Below are 25,817 nucleotides of genomic sequence, written 5' to 3'. Positions count from 1 at the left end.
TACATGCCCTTTGCTCTTGGTTACATAATGACCAACTCATTCACATCTTCAATGATTAATTTATCAATTTTCAACACATTACATTGATCACATGGGAACATACACTATAATATCAACCCAAGAACCCAAGATATGATGATTTGAAGATTTGCTGCTCCATTCACTTCTTGTTTAACTTTTTACTGAAAAAGGCTGTATCTCGGCTCCTAAGCACTTTTTTTTTTACAATCAATTTTGGTTGTGGCACTCAGAACCAAAATTCCATAAATAAGCATGGCATTGAAAGAGTTAAGTGATCTAATGTTGATTTTGTGTTTTATAGGAGAACATCAGAGTCTACCAGATGTGAGGCTGATGTTGGTTGGCGGAGAGCAGATGTATAGGACCATAGCTGGAAATCGCATACTGTGGGCGTTTGCGTTAACAGAAATTATTACAGAGGTGAGTCATTTTATATGAATTATATATATATATATATATATATATATATATATATATATATATATATATATATATATATATATATATATTTCCCTTTGCCAATGGTGGTGTGTGTATATATATATATATATATATATATATATATATATATATATATATATATATATATATATATATATATATATATATATATATTTCCCTTTGCCAATGGTGGTGTGTGTATATATATATATATATATATATATATATATATATATATATATATATATATATATATCAATCACACACACGCACACACACACACACCATGATAGATTCATTGAAAACACACATTCGTTCTGGTGACTGATATTGTCCTTCTAATGCGTGAGGGTTGTGGGCTGTGTCAATTGCTTTTTCATTTATTTTAGTTATTTTATTTATTAAAAAAAAAAAAATACATGAAAAAAGTAATTGAAAAAACACGACCTCACGTATTAGAAGGCCAATATCAGTCACCAGAACCAAAGAAGGGTGTTTTCAATAAATGTAACATGGTTAGTTAGCATCTCCATGAAGTCAAGGCTTGGGGTGTGGGCTGTGTAATTGATAGAAAATTTGTATTTTTTTGGGTGAACTACTCCTTTAAAATGGAGTTAATGGGTTTATAGGAAGGGGGCGTGTCTGATAAAATGAATACCAAATATCTAAATACTGAATCAAGCAACTTAAAAACTGTCTGGGGTGCTCTCAAAAGCCAGACTATACGTTAAAATAGCCACAAACATGTTTGAAAGTGAAATATCCCTTTAATGTGGAAGTATCTGCTGTCATGTTTAAGCCATGACCAATGTAATATAAGTGATCAATACACACAGATGTTCCCTCACAAATTAATGTACAGTTATCAATTAAGATAATATTGAAACATTTAAGTGTCTTTGTTATTCTGATAGCAGTTAGCAGTTAAGACTTGTGGTTAAGCCTGGTGGAGAAAGGCTTGGAAAATGGCCAAACATGTTCAGATATATTTAGGTTGTTAAATGATTCAATTAACGTGTCACTGTTAGGCAACATGGTGAAGAATAATACATTTAGTGAGTTAGTCTCTGAAAAGGTTGAGAAATAACTTTTCAATGGGTTAGGGTTAGTGAGTACAGAATAGAAGGAATGTTTTACTTAAATCATGTTAGGTATTGGTTATTATGTCTAACAGCAAACCTCATAATATTCAAACTAACATACAGTAAACCTCATATTCCAGGAGTTTAAAAACCAGACTAAACTGACAGAATGCGTTGGACACCAGAACCATTTCGAAGGAAGAAAAGTGAGTGTGGTGAACTGTCCAGACTGGTCGACTACACCTCCATCACAGAAGATCAAAGATGTCCTTCAATGCGGTGTAACTCTGTTTTCTCCTGGACCCCACGCTGTCCTGTTGAATGTTTGTGTCATGTCCAGTTTCTCTGAAGCTGACAGGAGATCAGTGGAGGAACACATGGAGCTGCTTGGGGACAGAGTCTGGAGACACACTCTGGTTCTGTTCACACGAGGACGGTGGCTGGGAGGGAGACGTGTTGAGGAGTACATCGAGTCTGAAGGAGAACCTCTGAGGTGGATCATGGAGAAATGTGGCTACAGGTACCATGTTCTAGACTGCTTTAAGTGGGACATTTCAGAGGTAACAGAGCTGATGGAGAAAATAGAAGACATGGTGACGAGGAACAGAGGACACTTTGAACGATCAGACTCAAGAGAAGACGGGTCTGTCAGAGACACTGGACACCTCAGGATGGGACAGAAGACACTGTTTGAAAGACTGGCAGGAAAGAAAACATTTACTGCTGAAGAATGGGACAGACGAGAAGAAGAATGGAAGAAGGACGAGGAGAAGAAGAGAGAGGAGGAAGGAAGGAAGAGAGAGGAGGAATGGAGGAGGAGAGAGGAGGAGATGGTAGAGAGGATGTTGACGTTTGTGGTGAAGGAGCCAGAAGAACCAAGCCTTCCAGCTATCAGGAAATGTGAGAGCATGGATGGCCGTCGTCCAAGCAGTGAGTATCAATAGAATTTACCTGCTAACAGACAATGTGATGTAACATTTCTTTATCAGATTAACTCTAACAAAGTGACCTAGGCTTTAATAAATACTCCACTTTCAGTGATGGTGCATCTAAACTGAAATTGTAAATATTAACAGTATATATATATATATATATATATATATATATATATATATATATATATATATATATATTTATATATATATATATATTTGTTTTTATTGATTATATAGGCAAACAACAATAATAATAATACTGTAATAATGAGCAGTTGCAGTATTTTCTTATTTCATTATTATTAATTATTGCAAATATTTTGCTTTGTGTTGCAGTGAGTGGTGGTATATTATCAGTGGTGGAAAAAGTACTCAAATGTTTTACTTAAGTAAAAGTATCAATACTGCAATGTAGAGTCCGGAATTCAAAATTTACTTGAGTAAAAGTACAAAGGTATCAAAATGTACTTAAAGTACCAAAAGTAAAAGTGCTAAAATGTTTGAAAATGGCAGATCTACAAGCTCACAACACGTCGCGATGTGACGCGTTGTGAGCTTGTAGATCGGCTATTTTCAAATAGCCTATGTATAAAATAGGGTTAATGTGGTTAAAGTGGTTAATGTATGTTTTATAATGTAATAATTTATATCTGCAAAGTAACTAGTAACTAAAGTTTTCAAATAATTGTAGTGGAGTAAAAGTACACTATTTGCCTCTGACATGTAGTGGAGTAGAAGTAAAAGTACTGAACATTGGAAATACTCCAGTAAAGTAAAAGTACCTCAAAACTGTACTTAAGTACAGTACTTGAGTAAATGTACTTAGTTACTTTACACCACTGTATATTATCATTATTATTGATAATGATATTTTTCTTTCTAATAATAATGCATACATGTTGTGTTGTGTTGTGTTGTGTTGTGTTGTGTTGCAGTGTGTGGTGGAACACCATCTGAAGCAGGAAGTTCATACTGCTGGTCGCCTGACAAGGTTTCTGATTGGCTGCTGAAGAGACATCCTGGACCAATAGCGTCCTCTTCAGGATTTGACACCATGAGTGAAGCTCCCAGCCAGACAGACACTGATGTGATGAGTGGGAGAGATGAAGATGTTTAATTCAGAGATTAAACTTTAGTTTGACTTCAATTACACACATTTTAATTCATTCATTAAGGGAAATATTTGCACCGCCATAATATGTGTTGGTGCAGAACAACCATCTATCAACTCATAGGAGATTGGTGGAAAATTACAAATCATGGCAACTAAGAACAATATCTATTATCTACACTGCTTCACCATGACAACCATGACAAAAACAAATACAATATTTATTGAAAAAAAACAACAACAACTAAGAAACCAAAACTCCCACTTCACTTGTAAAGCGAAAACCCACAAATCTTAAGATGTTTTTAAGTTGACAACATTTTTTAACAACAATCAGGGTCATTTGTCTGTATGACAGCATCATCCTATACGCTGTACATTTATATGATGCAAACATTTCATCTTTAGGTTGTTGTGACAGTGACAGGGTCAATCTGTATCATAGACATAGACTTACAGTAGACAAGTAGTAGTGTTGGACACACATTCTGAATCAATAGCGCCCTCTTCAGCATGTGACAGTAAGCTCACACATTGGAATTCTTATTTCTTTACATTTATATATACTGTACCTGCTGATCATTATGAAGTCCAGTTCACTCTGAAATTATCATTGAAATACAGATTCAATTATTTTACATTGATTTATGGATTAATGTTTGTCATATTGTCTCATATTCCTTGTCATGTGTGATTCTGTATATTAATGTACAGTGTTTTGTATCAGTAAATAAACCACTGGTTCATGTAAATGTCCGGTACTGCAAGTTATTATTTTACTAAATGATAAAATTATGTTTACTAGATGAGTGATATAAATAGATGTATAATGTTTACTACCGTTATCTACTGTGTGTGTGCGTGTGCGTGTGCGTGTGCGTGTGCGTGTGCGTGTGCGTGCGCGTGCGCGTGCGTGTGTGTATATATATATATATAATTTGACAAATGAAAGGTGAGTTTCTCTTCAGTATAAATGGAACAAACATCATCGTAGGACAGTGGATTTTAACAAGTTACAGTAGATAGAAGTTCTAAGGGACATTCTTTATCTCATTACGTTAATGTTATGCTTCAAATAAGGTTCAATACAGACCCTTCTGATGTGTTACAAGTTATTACCTGTTGTGTACCGATAATACAGTTAAACTATTAACATCCCGTCATGCTCTGTGGCATGTATACTAATGCTGACAGGCCCAGTTGAGGTAAATTTAGGATCAAGATAGGAAGAGAAATAGAAATTAAAAGAACAACCTCATTCCGTGGCATAGTAGCTGCAAACCCAATTAAATTTAATTAAATCGCAATTTCTAGAGTGACAATTAATAGTCAAAAGGTATTGTGTATTTTCCCACACAATGACAGTGTACACACACACACACACACACACACACACACACACACACACACACACACACACACACACACACACACACACACACACACACACACAGGGAGTGCAGCTCACCTGCTGCGTCAGCAGTGGTGTAAAGTAACTAAGTACATTTACTCAAATAATATACTTAAGTACAGTTTTGAGGTATTTTGACTTTACTGGAGTATTTACAAATTTCAGTTTTACTTTTACTTTTACTTCTACTCCACTACATCTCAGAGGACAATATTGTACTTTTACTCCACTACAATTATTTGAAAACTTTAGGTACTAGTTACTTTTCAGATATAAATTATGATATTATGAAACATACATTAACCACTTCAGCCCTATTTTATACATATTGATCTACAAGCTCACAACGCGTCGCGTCATGTTGTGAGCTTGTAGATCTGCTATTTTCAAATATTTTACAACTTTTACTTTTGGTACTTTAAGTACATTTTGATGCTGATGCCAATACCTTTGTACTTTTACTCAAGTGAATTTTGAATTCTGGACTTTTACTTTTTAACAGAGTATTTCTATATTGCTGTATTGGTACTTTTTCTTAAGTAAAGAATTTGAGTACTTTTTACACCACTGTGCGTCAGTGGGTGCCTGGCGACGGCCAGCGGTATCGTGGGGGGGCCTGGCTCCCTTGTCGACCATAGCGAGGCGCCCGTGGGACACAGATCACAGCAGCTTCAGTCATAAACAACAAACACATCTTCTTACTGTAGAGGTGACTGAATATCAATGCAGGACGGGATCGGATTGTATCAGTAATCTATTAACAACTACAAAGAGAGATATTATAAAATGCATACCCCTCTTTACAAAGATGAATTAGATTAGAGAGTTCAGTGATGACAGAAACCATCAACACTGGGTCTACAGAGATGTGGGAGATTGTTATATGTTCATTTGAGTAATCCTTCACTCTTCTCTACAACATGGTGAGTACATGTGTTGTTCAGTGTTGATTTTGACAGCAAATTCTGATGTAGTTTTAGTCATAGTCTTTTGAATAAAATTCCATTTAGTTTTAGTCATATTTTAGTCATTCTGAAATGTTTTAGTTTTTGTCTAGTTTTAGTCGACTAAATATAAGATTATAGTCGACTAAATCTACAGGTGATTTAGTCGACTAAAATGTATTCTGACGGTGCCTTGATGGTGTCGTAATGGCTGATTTTACACTTGGTTGCATGCTGAAAATAGACGATCTGCTTGTAGAGCTTGTAGATCTGCTATTTTCAGAGCACAACACCGGAGCAACCAAACATAAAATGACTTGTCTTTTAGTTCTACTGGGTCTCTTCTCCACTAGATCCTCACTAACATTTTAGTCTAGTTTTTATTTGTTGACGAAATTGTGAATATAATTAGTCTCAGTTTTAGTCATCATAGCTTAGTTTTATTTTGTTTTTATTTAGTTTTCGTCAGTGAAAAAAGGTAGTCGACCAACATTTTTCGTCATAGTTGTAGTCCACGAAATCAACCACTGCTGTGGTGTAATGTACACACAGAGAACTGTACAGGTCTGAATGTTTGACCCCTCTCACAGTGAGGGGGTCCGATTGTTCTGTTATGCTGTGGGCATGCTGTGGGGGGGCATTGTCTTGACCTGTTTGGGGTCCACTTGCACCCTTAGAGGGAAGGGTCACCGCAAATCAATACAAAGTCATTCTGAGTGACCACCTTTATCCTGTGATGAAACATTTATATTCTGGTGGGAGTGGTCTCTTCCAGGATGACAACGCCCCCTCCAACCACAGGACACGATGGACCTGATGGTTTGATGAGAATGAAGATGATGACCTTCTCACAGCTAGAAGGTCCTGGGTTCGATTCCCGCCGGGGACGCTGTGGGCGCTGGGGGGGCGTGTCTTCTCCTCCGCGTCATCAACACCCATACCCTGGGTGGGGTTGGTGAAAGGGCCTACTCTGTGTGGAGTTTGCATGTTCTCCCCGTGTCTCCTAGGGTAGTTAATACCCTCACAAAAACATGTAGTAAACCCCTCCTGTCAGGTGAAAAGAAGGTCAGTTGGCTCTCATGCATTGAAGGAGGCATGAGCTCGGCCCTGGGCTCCCTAGGCTGTGGGGGGAGTGTAGCGCCCAGGATTAAAAAAACGGGTGAAAAAAAGGGTTACAAAAATCACGGGATGAAATGAAAAAAAGAAAAAAAAGAATGAAGATGATGTGAATCATATTCTATGACCAGATCTCAGTTAGTTGAACATCCTATGGACATTTAACCTTAACCCTACACTTAACCCTAATCCTAACCTTAAAGTTGTACAATGCAGAATCACAAATAACGATTTTTAGCAACCTCTGCTGGTCACTACCGTCACTGCATACAATTTCCCTAGTCCTCGATTACCCAGAATTCCATTCGTTTTCACCGGAAGCCGGAAGCGTTTCAAAAAGCGATCTTTTAATTGTTTTATACTATCTACGGATCGTTTCTCTTAGCCAGTGGAGCATTAGTTACCATGAGCTGTGCTTTCTTTTTCTGTTCTTTTTCGATCTTCCAATCCTACATTATCTTAAAATCAGCGTGAGGTTCCTTTTTGTTAATAGCGCGGTAGTTCCTGGCCAAACAGGAAACCGTTGCGGTAGTTCCTGAGGACGTCGGCCACGACGTCATGACGTTGGCCAGGAACGTCATTTTCCCGGGAAAGTCCCCCCCGTCCACGTTCAATAGAAAATATATAAATAAAAGGCTTCCGGGGGTGAAATTCACGGAGTGGGTGTTGTGAAACTTTTGCCACTCGCAAAAGATATACAATTTAACTTTAGTTTTGTTGAAAACGTTACCTAGTATTAATTTAACCTCACACAAAACTATGCCTGATAATCTCACAAAAACTATGCATACTAAACCTGACCTTAACCTCACAAAAAACTAAGCCTAAACCTAAACCTAACCCTAACCTTATAACCTTAACAATTAACCTAAATGTTGAAACGCAACATACCTAAAATGTAACATTGTTGGGGTACAGAAACGATGTTAAATTCTACCGCAGAAAGATGCAGTGACAACACAGCGGGGGATATACACCATCCAACAAACAGAGAACAGATGCATTGTGCAGTCTTCTCTTAAACCACACCTGTGCATAATGTAACGGGTAGTGCAGGTGCTTTGCAGGTAAGGCAGGTGTCCCAAAATATAAACTTTTGCACGTAAAAGCCCCTTGCGCACTTATAAATGGCAAATTAGTGGGTTTAGCCAGTCTGGCCCATTATAGGGGCCTATTTGTTTTCCCCTTCTTTTTTAAATATATATTTTAATGACCAAAACATTTTCATTAAAAGCATGAGGACAGTATGGTTTACATGGAGTTTGAAGACAGGGTTAGAAGGGGTTTATATAGAAATGTTCATGTCTTCCTGCTTTTTTTGCTCCCTCCATTGGCTCTGTTGCTGCCGCACCCACAAAACACTGATTTTGGCTGATAAAATGAATATCAAATGTCTAAATATTGAATCAAGCAATTGAAAAACTGTCAGGGATGCAAACAAATGCCTGAGTAGACGTTGACATGACCCCAGAAGTTTGATTGCAACTGCGTTACAAGACCGAGTATCAAATGCCATTGTTGCATAATGCAATGATGGAATGAAAGGAATGAGATAACAAACACACACAGAATGTAACTTACATTCCATGCATGTATATGTTCTATTCTCTACACATCTATGGCTGATTGTGTAGCGTTGATAGTTTTTTTTTACTGCAAACTCACTGCCTCTGTGGAGACTGAGACAGTCAGACGGCGGTTCTGTGAGCTGCTTTGCTCTCGTGGGGTTATTTTATCCCTGATGGGAATATAAGGCATGGTGCTGGCTGGGTCACAGCCCGCATGGCCTGTCGCTGTCCATCAGAGGTGGTGCTGAACCATTCACCAATCCATGCATGTAGAGAGGGACATGTGCTGCTGTCCTAGACCCTTTCGGAACCCTGTATTCACCTTATACAGGGTTCCAGGGGGGGGGGGTTCCTCCTGTTTACCAGTGTTGCCATGTCTGCTTATAATAAGTGACTTTGGGCTTGTTTTCTAAGTGTAGTTGCATATTTGGGCTTGCTTCCTAATGTTGTTTAAACCAGTGGTTCCCTCAGGGCAGATTTATGTAAAACAGTGACCCCTATTGGCAGGTTTATTTGTAGCGCTCCTTACGTAACCTGAAGCAGGTGCAGCTAATATACTAATCAAACAGGTGTTGTTACTTTGCTAATTAGCAGAGACTCTGGGCAGAAGCTACAGTTGCTTGTAGATTACATGTTTTTTTTGTCTCCTGATGTGATGCTGTAAGTAAGATTATGTTGTATGTTATGTCTGGAAATGTATGTTTAATAGGCAATGTACACAATTTTATGAGCATATCAGTGAATGTATGTATTTTTGTATTGTTTCAGTTTTCACTCTATATTCACCTGTAAAAAAATAAAAGGAGCAAGGGGCTAATCCTGACCCTTGTGAAAAAAGGAGTTTGGCTACTGTCGAGTTTGTGGTATCGGGCACCCTAACTGGACAGAATACAGACCGTGACCCCCAAAAATAATCATTTTTGAACTGGGGACCCTATAATCACTAGGAGCAGTGATGTCATTTACCCATCCTATAACTACTAGGAGCAGTGATGTCATTTACCCATCCTATAACTACTAGGAGCAGTCATGTCATTTACCCATCCTATAACTACTAGGAGCAGTGATGTCATTTACCCATCCTATAACTACTAGGAGCAGTGATGTCATTTACCCATCCTATAACTACTAGGAGCAGTGATGTCATTTACCCATCCTATAACTACTAGGAGCAGTGATGTCATTTACCCATCCTATAACTACTAGGAGCAGTGATGTCATTTACCCATCCTATAACTACTAGGAGCAGTGATGTCATTTACCCATCCTATAACTACTAGGAGCAGTGACGTCATTTACCCATCCTATAACTACTAGGAGCAGTGATGTCATTTACCCATAATCACAATACGTTTACAGTATACTCCAAATATATTGAATGCAATTTCTATTTGTGCATAATATACCTCACACTTTTACTTATTTTTATACACCTGCCACTTTACCTGTTGGTAAGTGAATCCTGATCTGACCTCATTTGAAGCTGTTGTTGAATTAATTTATTGGTCTTTGGCTGTATGAGCAAATGCAGCAAATCCTTAAATGTTGAAGATTTTGGTGCATTACAGAGTATAAAGTAAAACAGTAGAAAATTATATTTAATTCTTTTTTTACTTTCCATGTGTATGTGTCAAAGGTCGCAGTGCAGATATATCGTCTGAGCATAGTAGCTGCAATAATAATAATAATAAAAAATAGAGTATTGGAATGTGTTTTACAGATCAACCAACAGCTGTAGACAGGATGTCCAGTGGAACCTCAGCTTCCATCAGAGGTGAGTTCTATTAAAACACCTGTTCTATTAAAGTTCTATATTAAAACAAATAAAACCAACCAACTGATAATGGTTTACACATATCTGTGATCTTTATGATTATATATATATATATATATATATATATATATATATATATATATATATATATATACATACACATACACATACACATACACATACACATACACATATATTATATGTATTTATTTATTTTATAATTTTTTTTCCAACCAGGGAAGAACAGTGACCCGTCAGAACTGAGAATTGTTCTGATCGGGGGAAGACATGGATATGAACCCAGTGGAAAGAGTTCAGTAGGAAACATCATCCTGGGCAGAGATGTTTTTGACACAAACACAAGAACAACTAAGAGTGTCATGAGACAAGAGGAAGTGTCTGGGAGACAGGTCACTGTGGTCGACACTCCAGGATGGACGTCTTATGATCGCTTAAATCTGACCCCAAAACTGACTCAGTTAGAAATCCAACAGAGTGTGAATCTGTGTCCTCCAGGACCCCATGCCTTTGGCCTAGTGATGCCAATGGACAACACATATGAAGGAACATGGATGTCAGCAGAGGAGCATGTGAATCTTCTCCTCAGTGACAGAGTGTGGAAACACACTATTGTGGTGTTCACTGTAGCTGATAAAAACAAAATGATACCAGTGAGAGATCTCATTAGAGCTGACCCTAGCTTAAGATATCTCATTAAGAAATGTGAAGGACGCTTCCATGTCCTTAACATTAGTGACGGAGGAGATGGAAGTCAGGTCACAGAGCTGCTGGAGAAGATGGATCAGATGGTGACTAGTAATGGTTGTCACTATGAGACATGGATGGAGAGAACTATCAGAAGAAGAGCAGAACAAAGGAGGGCAGACGCTCAGAAACAAACTACACTTCAAAAAGATATCGGTATGTTTGGTTTTATTTAAAGTATATGTCATGTTCATGTATTGAATGTTCATTAAAGAGTTCACCCCCCCCCAAAAAAATGATCGATTAGTCACCATGGAGACTTGAATTCATGGATAATTTTTTTCGCTGCTGGTCATCAAATTATTGGTTTAGGAATGAGACAAAAACTAAAAAAGATCCACAAATTCAAGTCTCGATGGGGCGACTAATCGATAGAAAAGAAAACATTTTGGGCAGGAACCCCTTTTTGTAACTATACCTTTCAGGACGGGAAACCCTCTTGGGGTTCCTGTTGCTATGTACAGTATATATAGCATTAGTAACATACATGTTTTGTAAATTTTTAATAAATATTTGAAGTTTTTCAGAAAATGTTATTAAGGTTAACTTATGATAATCTGAACATTGTGGATTTGTCCATTACACAAAAAGGTGTAATTGTGAAAGTAAAATTGTGAAAGTAAACAATGTTTTCTCTGACAGGACTGACAGACCTCAGGATTCTGTTGTTGGGATGGTGTGGGTCTGGAAAGAGTTCATCAGGAAACACCATTATGGGAGGAAATGTCTTTAAAGTTAGTCAAGGAGGTCAGAGGTCAGCGCAGTGTGAGGTGAGACAGGGTAAAGTAGCAGGGAGACAGGTGACAGTGGTGGGCTCACCAGGCTGGTGGTACAACAGTCCACTACAGGACACCTCAGAGATGGACAAACTGGAGATACAGAACAGTGTGTCTCTCTGTCCTCCTGGACCCCATGCTGTTCTTCTGATGATTCCTGTTAATGAAGCATTCACCAAAGCACAGAGAGTATCAGTAGAGGAACACATGACACTTCTGTCACACAGTGTGTGGAGTCACACTATAGCACTGTTCACTGGTGGAGACCGTCTGGGAGACAGAAGCATTGAGCAGTACATTGAGGCTGAAGGGGGAGACCTCCGCTGGCTTGTTGACAAATGTGGGAACAGGTTCCATGTCTTCAACAACAAGAAGAGAGATGACACTCAGGTCACAGAGCTTCTGGAGATGATAGGAAACAAACATCATCATGAAGTTGATGGAGATGTTTCAGAGAAGTTGTCAGAGAGAAAGAGTAACATAGAGGAACATGTCCACACGTTCATCACCGGGACACACAGACAAAGAACTGCTCTGAAAGCTCTGTTTGAAGGTGATGATTACAGAAGCTGTCTGTCTGTCTGTCAATAAAACATGACTTGTAGAATAGAGTACATTTGATATGTATCGGAACATACATTGTACAGTCTTTGTCATGAAGTCTACTTTTATAAATATGACCACCTGTCTGATTACTATGACATTGTATTTATAATACATCAGTTCTATCATTTTGTGGTCACTTGAGAGAAAATGAACAGATTGAGTGCCAAGCATGTAGATTTGTCTCAAATCCAACCGTCGAGTGCCATAAACGTAGATCTGTCTTTTCCAAAACTTGTTTTTAATTCCACAAGAGAGCGCTCTAACACAACATAGGAATGATTCCCCGATGCTGATAGAAGGAATGGAGGGATGTGACATCATCCCAAAAAACCTTCCATCCATTCCTATATTAGGATTTGTAGAAAAACACTCCTAGCTTGGATTTTTGTTGTTGTTGATGAAAACCAGCCATTTTCAACGCGCAATCGCTCCAAAATAGCCTATCGCGGTAGAAATGTTTTTGTTCCAGTGGATAGACGGGACCCTTTTTTTTTTTACATCCATTTTCACGTTGTGGCTTCTGTGGCTGTCCAAAGATTGTCAAAACGAGGTAAAAAACGCTGGCACTCTGAGGATGATTTGGATGCATATACCTGGCACTCAATGTGTTAATAATTCATAATAATTCATAATTCAATCTTATTTATTACTTGATCTCTGAATATAGGCCTAAATGTTCAAATCACTGTGAAGTGAACTAATGTGTTGAGTTTGTGTTTGTCAGGAGAACATCAGAGTCTACCAGATGTGAGGTTGATGTTGGTTGGTGGAGAGCAGTATGAGAGGAGCACAGCTGGAAATCACATACTGCAGGAGTTTGTGTTTACAGTACCTCCACTGAAGGTGAATAATAATATATGAATTATTATTATGAATGTTTGGATAAGGATAAGGATAGTTTGAATGAATTATCTCAAATTAAACAGTAAAGAGAACCAATATAAATACTTTTCTGATGATAGTGTTAAAGTATCTGCCGTCATGAATGACTGAGAACTGTCAGTGATCTATACACACTTCCCTCTTAATATGATTATTGTCCATTACATTTACATGAAGTTGAAGATTGTCTTTGTTATTCTGGTAGTACATAGGCTATAATATTATATAATATATATATAATATTATGTTGGACAAACTGGTTATTTTGGTCATAACTGTTTTTGCTTTGTTCAATCTATAGTTTGTCTTCGTTATTCAAGTTGCTATTGTCTTGTTTACTTATATATTCAGTGGTTAAAAGATAATTCATAGATTTCTAACAATCTGTTATACATTTGCATTTCTCTGTTATGTTAGCTAACTGTCACTGTTAGCTATTCTGCTTAATTCCATATAGTAGCTGTATACTGGTAGTCACTATCAACCATCTCCAGGTATATTAAATGTATTACATTGTTCCACATAGTTCATTATTGTTTGTTTATTTTTGTAGTGATCCTGTGGCACTGTTAGTGATGGAGAATAATATACATTGAGGGCCCTATTCTAGTCCAGACTGGCTAAACCCACTATTTGAGGATTTAGAAGTGCGCAAGGGGCGTTCCTGTGCAAAAGTTTCTATTTTGGGACACCTGCCTTACCCGCAAAACACCTGCACTACCCGTTACATTATGCATAGGTGTGGTTTGGGCGTTACAATAATAAAACCAATCACCATGCCAGATGCCATTGCCTTTAAGAGAAGACTGCGCAAGCCATTATCCCCATTGGAATCTTACGCTCTCCTCTCTCCCTGTCTGCAGTGTTGCCTGGGGCCTATTACACGAAAGGTGAATTAAGTAAGCCTGGGCTTAAGCCAAATCCAAAGTCTGGTCCGCACAGCCTGGTTTATTCCGTTCCATGAACGCCAAGCCAGGCTGAAAAGGAGCAACTTTGTCGAGCTAGACCTTGTCAAGCCAGGCTGTGTCGAGCCAGGATGGTAAAGCCAGGCTTCACGTATTCCTGTAAAAGACCATGAAAGTCGATCCTTGAACGTTCTTCTCTCTGGCTGAACAGCAGCACTGCAGCAGCTCATGGAATCATATGAGGAAGTAAAGTGGCAAAGTATTGAATGCACAAGTCGTCCAAAAATATATACAATTTAAGTCCTTAAATATATTGTCCATAAATATATAATTCTGTTAGGCTTAAACATGAGGAGTTTAAGTGAATATCGCCTACTAATCTACAATGCTATTATATGCGACATGGAATCCGTCTATGTATATGTTACAGGGAAATTGGAGAACCAGGGAAATTGGAGAAGGAGCACTCGTTTTCACCGCCCCCCAAGCAATTCTGTAGAAACAACACTAGAGGGAGCCACGAGCCAGGCTTCCCAACTAAAGTGCACACACATATATGGCCGCGACCACACACACACACACGCGCACGCACACGCGCACACGCTCATGCTTTCAATTTAGAAACAACACTAGAGGGAGCCACGAGCCAGGCTTCCCAACTAAAGTGCACACACATATATGGCCGCGACCACACACACACACACGCGCACGCAAACGTGCACGCGCTCATGCTTTCAATTTGGTTTATTGAAAGCAGGACTGTTAAGATACTTTTATTGTGTTCTGGCTTTTGTTTTAGTTTCTCCCTGACACACACACACACACACACACACACACACACACACACACACACACACACACACACACACACACACACACACACACACACACACACACACACAGTGATCCATGAAAAGAACTATTCTGTCCCTATCGGTTCACAACTCGGACGGCGCTGATTCGACTAGCAGAGCATCGGCCGGTCAGCGCGGGCCTCCTCGGCCTCAAGCTCTGCTGAGTCGGCGCGCCTCCGTCATGGACAATAACTAGTATCACGTGTGCGTGTGAACGCGTGTTCAGCGTTCCCCTAGCGTAGCTTCCTGGTTGCTACGTGGGGGGGAACAACAAAAGACAGGTCCGCGTCGCATCAAAGCCCCGCCTCGCCCCGAAGCCCCGTGCCTAAAAACGAGCGCTCTGTCTTCAATCTCCCTGGTTCTCCAATCTCCCTGTGACATATATATCTGCAGTGCCGTCCACGGGAGTAACGGGGGTCCCCGTGGCGGGATACGGGGGTCGCCGTTACCCGCGGCAGTAACGGGGGGGGGTCCCCGTGGCGGGATACGGGGGTCGCCGTTACCCGCGGCAGTAACGGGGGGGGGTCCCCGTGGCGGGATACGGGGGTCGCCGTTACCCGCGGCAGTAACGGGGGGGGTCCCCCTTGCGGTGACGGGGGTCGCCGTTACGGCCATACCTTTTGGCGGTCCGGCCGCCAAAAGGTATGGCCTACGTTTTTTTCGGGCTTGTAGATCTTCGATTCTCCGCATAAGAATGTAATAAGTGTGGGAAAACTCATTGTTTTTCAGATTGACTGCTTAAAGGGCAATCTGGTCAAAAAAAAATCTCCATTGACTAGAAATAGATAATTTAAAATATGCTCCTCATTGACATTGTACAAGAGGCTCTTTTAAGCCCGTCACTAATAATTTACACACACACACACGCACGCACGCACGCACGCACGCACGCACGCACGCACGCACGCACGCACACACACACACACACACACACACACACACACACACACACACACACACACACACACACACACACACACACACACACACACACGGTTGGTATGAACAGAGTGACAATGACATGTCACATGAGTCATTGTGAAAGAATTATGATTCATGGTCACACTATTTCAGTAGTATAATTAAATGTATTATATCTTATTGTATTTATTTCATTTTATTTGAATGCAGGGTCATTAAAATGAGTCCATATACAAACATAGGTGTTGAATTAACTGTGGAAAAAATCATTGGCTTACAATTGGAGTCATTTCCCAAAACTTGAAGAACAAGGCACTGGATTAATTAAGCTTAGCTGTTAGTAACTAAGGTAGGATGGCGTAAATTTTCTTTCCTGAAATCTAGTCATGGATAAACTTAGCCAAGGTGAACTGGCTAAGCTAATCTGGCAAGATAATTCAGCTTTCATGAAACTGATTAATCGCAAATCCTGTCTAAATTAAGCCAGGATAGGTGTTAAATCCAGGCTTAACCCTTAATTCTGCTTTTGTAAAATAGGGCCCAGGTCTGCTTATTATAAGCCACATTGGACTTTTTCTGTAAAGTTGCTTGCAAATAATGGTAGTTGTGGTTGTGAGCTTGTAGATCGTCTATTTTCAAATAGCCAACATATATAAATATTGTTTAATGGCCGACATATAGGTTTGAAGTGCTCATGTGACCTAGTCGCTTTATTTTGGTGATAATGCAACAACACGCCCACGGGCCCACCCCCAGGCGCATATAAAGGAGTCGGCATAATGAATAGCGGGTATAGCAGCAGCAAAATACCGCTTAGGGACAGTGACCAAAATACCGCTTAGGGACAGACTCCCTTATCCGTAATTCACAGGTAACAGGCAGAAATTCACAGCTAGTGGGCAGCGGGTGCGGGTATAGCAGTGCCAAAACTAGGGCCCTCAGTGAGTTAGTCTCTGACTAGGTTGAGAGGGAACTCTTCAATGGGGACAGAATAGAAGGAAGGTCTAACTTAGATCCTGTTAAGAGTTGATAATGATGTCTAACATATTGTAAACCTCACAACATTCAAACAATGGGGACAGAATAGAAGGAAGGTTTAACTTAAATCCTGTTAAGAGTTGATAATGGTGTCTAACATATTGTAAACATCACAACATTCAAACTAACATACAGTGAACCTCATATTCCAGGAGTTTAGAGCCCAGACTAAACTGACAGAATGTGTCAGACAACAGAGACGTGTTGCTGGAAGAAAAGTGAGTGTGGTGAACTGTCCAGACTGGTCAACTGCACCTCCATCACAGAAGACCAGAGATGTCCTTCAACGCGGTGTGACTCTGTGTTCTCCTGGACTCCATGCTGTCGTGTTGAATGTTCCTGTCATGTCCAGTTTCTCTGAAGCTGACAGGAGATCAGTGGAGGAACACATGGAGCTGCTCGGGGACAGAGTCTGGAGACACACTCTGGTTCTGTTCACAGAGGGATGGTGGCTGGGAGAGAGACGTGTTGAGGAGTACATCGAGTCTGAAGGAGAAGCTCTGAGGTGGATCCTGGAGAAATGTGGCTACAGGTACCATGTTCTACAGTTCCTCAAGTGGGACATTTCAGAGGTAACAGAGCTTATGGAGAAAATAGAAGACATGGTGACGAGGAACAGAGGACACTTTGGACCTTCAGACTCAAGAGAAGACGGGTCTGTCAGAGACACTGGACCCTTCAGGGAGGGACAGGGGACAAAACAGAAGACACTGTTTGAAAGACTGACAGGAAAACAAAAAATTACTGCTGAAAAATGGAACAGACGAGAAGAAGAATGGAAGAAGGGAGAGGAGGAATGGAGGAGGAGAGAGGAGGAATGGAGGAGGAGAGAGGAGGAGATGATAGAGAGGGTGTTGAAGTTTGTGGTGAAGGAGCCAGAAGAACCAACCCTGCCAGCTGTCAGGAGAAGGAACAGCAAAGGGAAATTTAATCCAAGCAGTGAGTATCAATATAATTGATCTGCTTCAACACAGACTTCAATGTGATCGTTCTGACAGTGACTTTTCTAAATGTAACATTTCTTCATCAGATAAACTCTGGGTTATAGGGTTCATAACATTTGAAAACATGTGAATTACATTTAATTCTTGAAAAAGTGACACAGACTTTAATAAATATCCCACTTTTAGTGATAGTGCATCTAAACTGAATTTGTAAATATTAACATTATGTACGTAATATTATTATGACAACAACAAAAACAAACAACAACAATAATAATAATAACTAGTCCATACCCATCAATGTGAATGTAGGAGGAGGTGAATGTAGGAGGAGAGAGGAGGAATGGAGGAGGAGAGAGGAGGAGATGATAGAGAGGGTGTTGAAGTTTGTGGTGAAGGAACCAGAAGAACCAACCCTGACAGCTGTCAGGAGAAGGAGCAGCATAGACATAGGCCATTGTCCTCCAAGCAGTGAGTATCAATAGACGCATTTCCAGACAACGTCACACTGAACCAGTATGCGTGCGCAGGTCGGGGCCAAAAGAGCCCACCTCTCATTAGATGCAATGTAAAAGTGGTCACAGCCTCACGTGTAAAAATGCATCCCATCATCAAACTTTCAGATGCTGTTTTCCTCCCAGTGTGGAAGAAGAAGAAGGTTTAGGATGGATGTTTACTGTGATCTCTGCCTCTTGAAATATATATACCTTGGTTTATGTTGCGTCAACTTGTGTGTAAAGAATTATAGCGATTCTCAAAGCAGTTGTCCCCCAAACCCCACCTCCAGTCGCAGAGGGAGCGCTCTATGATCACGGCACCAGAGCCTGCTTGATCACGCAGCTGCCTGTATCCCGTCAAACCTAATTTATACTCTGCCGTGCGAAGGTGTTGCGTGCAGAAAACGACAGAGAGTAGCAGACCTCCAAGCTCAAGTATATATGTTACAGGGTGAATGGAGAACCAGGGTGATTGAAGAAGGCTCGCTCGTTTTTACCACCCACCCAGCAATTCTGTAGAAGCAACACTAGACACTAGAGGGAGCCACAAGCCAGGCTTGTGCACAAGCATATATGGCCGCTACCACACACACACACACAGTCACACACACACACGCGCGTGCGCGCACGCACACGCGCACATGCTTTCAATGGACTGTTAAGATACTTTTATTGTGTTCTGCTGGCTTTTGTTTTAGTTTCTCCCTGACACACACACACACACACACACACACACACACACACACACACACACACACACACACACACACACACACACACACACACACACACACACAGTGATCCATGAAAAGAACTATTCTGTCCCTATCGGTTTACAAATCAAACGGCGCTGAGTCGACTAGTGGAGCGTCGGCCGGTCACCGCGGGCACTCGCGCCTGGAGGCGCGAGGGCGCGCTTCCTCGGCCTCAAGCTCCACTAAGTCGGCGCGCCGTGCGTGTGAACGCGTGTTCAGCGTTCCCCTCATAGATATTATGGTTCCCCTATAGCTATGTGGGGGGGAACAACAAAAGACAGGTCTCCGTCGGCGCATCAAAGCCCCGCCTCTCCGCGCTCTCCTTCTCCTCCTCCTCCTCGGAGGAGAAGGAGAGAAGGAGAGGACGGGACGGTTTAAAACGCGAGGAGGAGGAGGAGGAGGAGGAGGCTCCTCTTCCTCGCGAGCCTCGCGTAATAACCCCCCGCATCGCAGCGCCGTCCTCCTCCTCCTCCTCACGAGCCTCGCTAATAAACCCTGTCTCGAAAAGCCCCGCATCGCCCTGAAGCCCCGTGCCTAAAAACAAGCGCTCTGTCTTCAATCACCCTGGCTCTCCAAACACCCTGTGACATATACAGTATGCGAAGTATATGGGCGCGTTCGAAAATACAGCACTGAGCGCACTGGCCAATACAAACTAATAGGCGAGTGTGCTCCGGTGCGTAATTTCCGAACGCACCCTATATGTCTCGCCAGGAGCGTCTCACCAGCGAACACACAGAGGAGGTTGAATGAACTGAAACCAGTGCTCCCCAGTGTGATCCCCAAAACAACAGGTTTGGGGATCTGTTGTGAATACATTACATGAAACAATGTTGGTAAACAAGATCCGTCTACATAATTGATCTGCTGATTCTGACAGTGACTTTTCTAAATGTAACATTTCTTCATCAGATGAACTCTGGGTTATAGGGTTCATAACATTTGAAAACATGTGAATAACATTTAATGCTTGAAAAAGTGAAAAAAAAAGACTTTAATAAATATTCAATTTTCAGCGATAGTGCATCTAAACTGAATTTGTAAATATTAACATTATGTACGAAATATTTTTTTTGTATTATTGATGTTATTGATTATGACAACAACAAGAACAAACAACAACAATAATAATATGAACAATAATGATAATAATAATAACTATATGCAGACTTTTGAGTTATGCGCTCACAGTCGGTTTGCATAGTTTAAGTTTTGGACAGTGATTTAATTGCATTGACGTGTGTGTGTGTGTGTGTGTGTGTGTGTGTGTGTGTGTGTGTGTGTGTGTGTGTGTGTGTGTGTGTGTGTGTGTGTGTGTGTGTGTGTGTGTGTGTGTGTGTGTGTGTGACAACCCGATCATTTACGACCTGACGTGGAATGGTTGCCACCCACAACCATGAGAAGTTGATGTTTATGCTGTTCTAAGCAATGTGTGCTAATAACACAATGTGGATTCAAACAGTGAATGTGTCAATGTGCGTAACCATGGGCTGTAACCATGACGACTGATCCCATAGCCTGAACTTCGAATCTCCAGTGTTTAACAAACAGCTTAAATTTTGGGAAAGTGAAAAACGGACTTGGTCACTGTCTGCATATGCTAATGGTCAATGTCCGTGTGCAAGTTCAGATCAAATGCTCAACCCACTGAGGAGAACCATGTGGGACTGAGTGACTGAGTGAATGACATTGATTGATTGATTGATTGAATACTTTATTAACAGTTTGCAAATAGTACAGTGATAGGACATAGGTTTCCTTATTTATATGTAGGATAATAATAATACATGTTGTGTGTTGTGTTGTGTTGTGTTGTGTTGTGTTGTGTTGTGTTGTGTTGCAGTGAGTGGTGGAACACCATCTGAAACAGGAAGTTCATACTGCTGGTCACCTGCCAAGGTTTCTGATTGGCTGCTGAAGAGACATCTTGGACCAATAGCGTCCTCTTCAGGATATGAGACCATGACGGAAGCTCCCAGCCAGGCAGACACTGACGTGATGAGTGTGAGCGATGAAACTTCACACACACACGCACATACGCACGCACTCACGCACACACACGCACACGCGCATACATATAACATACATATAGGTTGGTTGGTCATACATTCATGCACACAGCAGCTGTAGCATGGAATGTGTTAACCTGCAGACAGAGTAACAGTTCCTATGTTTCTTTTAAATCTTCTCTAATGGGATGGTTAAGGGGGAGCAGAGACAGGGTCTAGACTCTAGGGTCTAAGTGAACTGAAATACCTGCACATAGTTTCTTTGTCAAGCCTGGTGTTTTATTTTATTAATCTTGTGCAGTTGTTGTTTGTATTGTTTTTGTATTATTTTGTGTTTGTATTGTACCCCCCACCACCCATCAAATCGCAATCACGATGTGATGTACAATATTATCACACTGCCAACAAACTCAGTATACACATTAATATGTGTATGTATACTCCTATGTAAACATGTATACTCATATGTAAACATGTATACTCATATGTAAACATGTATACTCATATGTATACTCATATGTAAACATGTATACTCATATGTAAACATGTATACTCATATGTAAACATGTATACTCATATGTAAACATGTATACTCATATGTAAACATGTAAACTCATATGTAAACATGTATACTCATATGTAAACATGTATACTCATATGTAAACATGTATACTCATATGTAAACATGTATACTCATATGTAAACATGTATACTCATATGTAAACATATGTAAACATGTATACTCATATGTAAACATGTATACTCATATGTAAACATATGTAAACATGTATACTCATATGTAAACATGTATACTCATATGTAAACATGTATACTCATTGTAGGCCTAATTAATTTAGAATACATTTTCAAGCAGGTTACAGCAGTGGTTCCCAAACAGTGGATCGCGGATCAATTTTTATGGGTTGTGAGTAAATATCCTTTTATAATTTTTTTGGTTTTAAACTATTACTTCAAAAGATTCTCAAAAAATAAATCCACAAACATTTAAACATTTTCATGAATTAAAAACTAATTAAGAATTTCATAAATAAATTGCTTTTAAGAAGTAGTGAAAATAGCAGATCTATAAGATCACAAAGCATTGCGATGCGTTGTGAGCTTGTAGATCTGCTTTTTTCACTCGTTTGGGACCTGGGTAGACAGCAAATGTCTCTTTTGGGTCTCGAGCTAAAAAGCTCCCAGCCAGGGGATGAGTGTGAGACATTAAACTTTAGTTTGACAACGATCACACACATTTTTATTATTATTTCTGTCATTAAATAAAAAAATATGAACCTAAAATAAATGACTAAATAATTATTCACATCGGTTGGAGCTTGAAAGAACTGTCTCAGAACCTGTCCCTAGACAAAAGGAGAGAGGAGACAAAATTACTTTTACAATTTAGCCATTTAGGAGACTCTCTTATCAAGAGCAAGAAAATGAAATGATTCACAGAAGAATAACCTAAAATACAAATAAAGTCAGAATAAATCACACCCAGCATACATCTCTTAACATGATATTAAAAGGGATAGTTCACCTGCCGGTCATCAAATTATTGGCTTAGGAATGCCACAAAAACAAATATCCATGAATTCAAGTCTCCATGGGGTGACTAATCGATAGAAAAACAATAATTTTGGGGGTGAACTATCCCTTTAATGTTGAAGGGTTCTGGCCTATACCTGACATGTCTTTCCCCTGCTCTGATTAATGGTGCTCTCTTTCTTTAAGGTACCTGATGAGTCCATGAGCTCTGGTGAGTCCATGACCTCCGGTGAGTCCATGACCTCTGGTGAGTCCATGAGCTGGGGCGAGGCCTTTAAGGCGGCAGCTCTTCCCCTGTCTGTTTGGGGCCGGGCGAGGGCGTCCATGTTGGTTTGGTTGGGTTTCTTGTTTGTTTTCTACCAAGCAACATCCCTAAATATTCACTGATCACTAATACACCTCACACTGATGTCCTGAACTTAAAGGTCCAGTGCAATGACATTTTCAGTCATTTTATGTTTGAAGTTTAAGTCTGAAACGGCCTCGCAACCAATCAGAAGGTTCCATCCCTTCAGACTATGGCACGGTAGAACCTCACTCACATGGTGCGCAATTTCATTGTTGGTAGCCTGCAGGAGCAGGCTGGCCAAGGGAGAGAGAGACGGCACTGTGCAGAATGTTTGTTACCAAGTTGCTTATTTCTAACCTAAAATGTTTTCAGATACATATTTGAGTGTGCTGATGAAGTTTACAATGAGTAATACACCGTCTGGACGTCATCTTGAATGAGATTCAAAACGGAGTAGTTCTGTAATTAAAATCAACTGTGTTTGGAAGAACGTGCAGCTATAGGAATCACACAGGTGAACGAAATCAAGATTCATTTATATTCATGAAAGTTAATATATAATATGTCATCATGCAGCACGTTTTCTATTGGCTTTTTATGGCTTTTGATATATAAAAAAAAAAACGTTTGGAATCTATTGTTACTGTAGCTATGCCCATATGATGACCACGGATATGCTTTAAAATTGTGAAAAACATCTTTTTCATTTCACTAGACGATGCAAACATGACATTTCATAATTAGTTTTTTTTAGGAAAGGAAATCTGTAGACAGATATACAGTAGTAGAATACTCAACCAATGTCATTAAGACACACACAAACACACACACACACACACACACACACACACACACACACACACACACACACACACACACACACACACACACACACACACACACACAGTTAATTCGGACAAGGTATTGTGCACTTTTTTTGATTGAGTGAATACTATTGAGGTACAGGCAGCGAGTTCAAAAATTCATTCATTCATGATCATTGTAAGAACAGTAATATTTGTTCCTTTTTCCTCTCTGGTTCTTATTTCTGTTATAATTTTAGGGAAACAGGAATATTTTTTAATAACATTGAACAATATCTACTCTCTATGAACTTCGAAGGGGTTGTGCACTGAGTTGATTGATTGGGCCATAAAAGTTTCAAACTCGTTCTGTGCTCGTTATGCTCTCTCTGATCAATTAATGCATCAAAGACAGCAATCACTTTGATACCTGTCAGAGAGGGGAGGGGGGAGTGTGTGTGTGTACACACACAGATCTGAAAAGTTACCTAGTTGGCCTTTAAATATAAATATTAACTATGTCTACCTGCTGATTCACTGTGAACTCCAGTTCACACAGCAGTTATGTTTGAAATACAGATTCATGCATTTTATATTGATTTATGGATTCATGTTGTATTTGTTTTATATTTGTTTTTATGTTGTGTGTGATCCTGTAAATTAATGTACAGTTGTTTTGTATCAAATAAATCACTGGTTCGACCTATTGGCCTTCGTCAGCGTTTTATTTGAAGTAAGAGATACAAAGATACATTTTATTGACTATAAGATGTGACTTTGAGAACTATTGCCTTAGAGGGAAGGGTCACTGCAAATCAATACAAAGTATTGAGTACAGAGTTGATCACCTTTATCTTATGATGAAACATTTCTATCCTGACGGGAGTGGTCTCTTCCAGGATGACCACGCCCCCTCCAACCACAGGACACGATGGACCTGATGGTTTGATGATAATGAAGATGATGTGAATCATATTCTATGACGTTCAGTCACCAGATCTCAGTTGGTTGAATGAACACCCTATGGGACATTTAACCCTAACCCTACACTTAACCCTAATCCTAACCTTAACCTCACACAAAACTATGTCTGATAATCTCACAAAAACTATGCCTAAACCTAACCCTAAACCTGACCTTAACCTCACAAAAAACTAAGCCTAAACCTAAACCTAACCTTAACCTTAACAATTAACCTAGACATTTAAATGCAACATGCCTAAAATGTAACGGGGGTACAGAAACCATGTTAAATGCTACTGCAGAAAGATGCAGTGACAACACAGCGGGGGACATACCTGTAAACAGAGAACAGATGCATTGTGGGCCACAATGACCTCCACACCTGTCCTGAACGAAGGGGAAACGAGCCTCTGACAATAATAATAATAATAAAAAGCTTCTGGGTTGAGGGGAAAAACTGAATCATGGTTTTTACCTAAACTACTGGTTCTCAGGGTCCGGGGACCACCAGCGGTCCAAATGGACCTTTACGGGTCTGTAACTCTGAGTGTACAAATGAAACCAAATGGACCCGTGAGGGTTCCCTAAGGATTCCGTTTGTACACTCTCTGAGTTATAGGCTGGTAAACCATACCGGTCGCATGAATTCACATTATCATATAAAGTGAATTCACACGACCGGGATGGTTTACCAGGCTATCTGAGTTACAGACTCGTAAGCATCCATTTTGGACCACTATTGGTCCCTGGACCCTAGGCTGAGAACCAGTTACCTTCAATTGATTGATTCATTAATTAATTCATAAATTCATACCAGGCACCAACAAATCAGCTGATCAGCGTGGTGTTACTGACA

The 25,817-nt window shown here is 40.0% G+C and overlaps 1 protein-coding gene across 1 annotated transcript in view; it reads left to right on the top strand.

Annotated features, from left to right (window-relative positions):
- LOC308075739 (uncharacterized protein) overlaps nucleotides 1-23,710 on the top strand; it is a 61,316-nt gene extending 37,606 nt beyond the window's left edge. The window contains exons 13-16 of the mRNA XM_080415685.1: nucleotides 13,275-13,393; nucleotides 17,303-18,089; nucleotides 21,190-21,350; nucleotides 23,093-23,710. Of these exons, the coding sequence (XP_080271811.1) occupies nucleotides 13,275-13,393; nucleotides 17,303-18,089; nucleotides 21,190-21,350; nucleotides 23,093-23,293 (1,268 nt within the window). The 3' untranslated portion in view covers nucleotides 23,294-23,710. The remainder of the gene's footprint in view (nucleotides 1-13,274; nucleotides 13,394-17,302; nucleotides 18,090-21,189; nucleotides 21,351-23,092) is intronic.
- Nucleotides 23,711-25,817: the final 2,107 nt, after the last annotated feature.

Source organism: Gymnoscopelus braueri, assembly GCF_963280865.1.
Source record: "Gymnoscopelus braueri genome assembly, chromosome: 20".
Taxonomy (NCBI): Eukaryota; Metazoa; Chordata; class Actinopteri; order Myctophiformes; family Myctophidae; genus Gymnoscopelus; species Gymnoscopelus braueri.
This window is presented reverse-complemented; position numbering and strand designations above follow the sequence as displayed.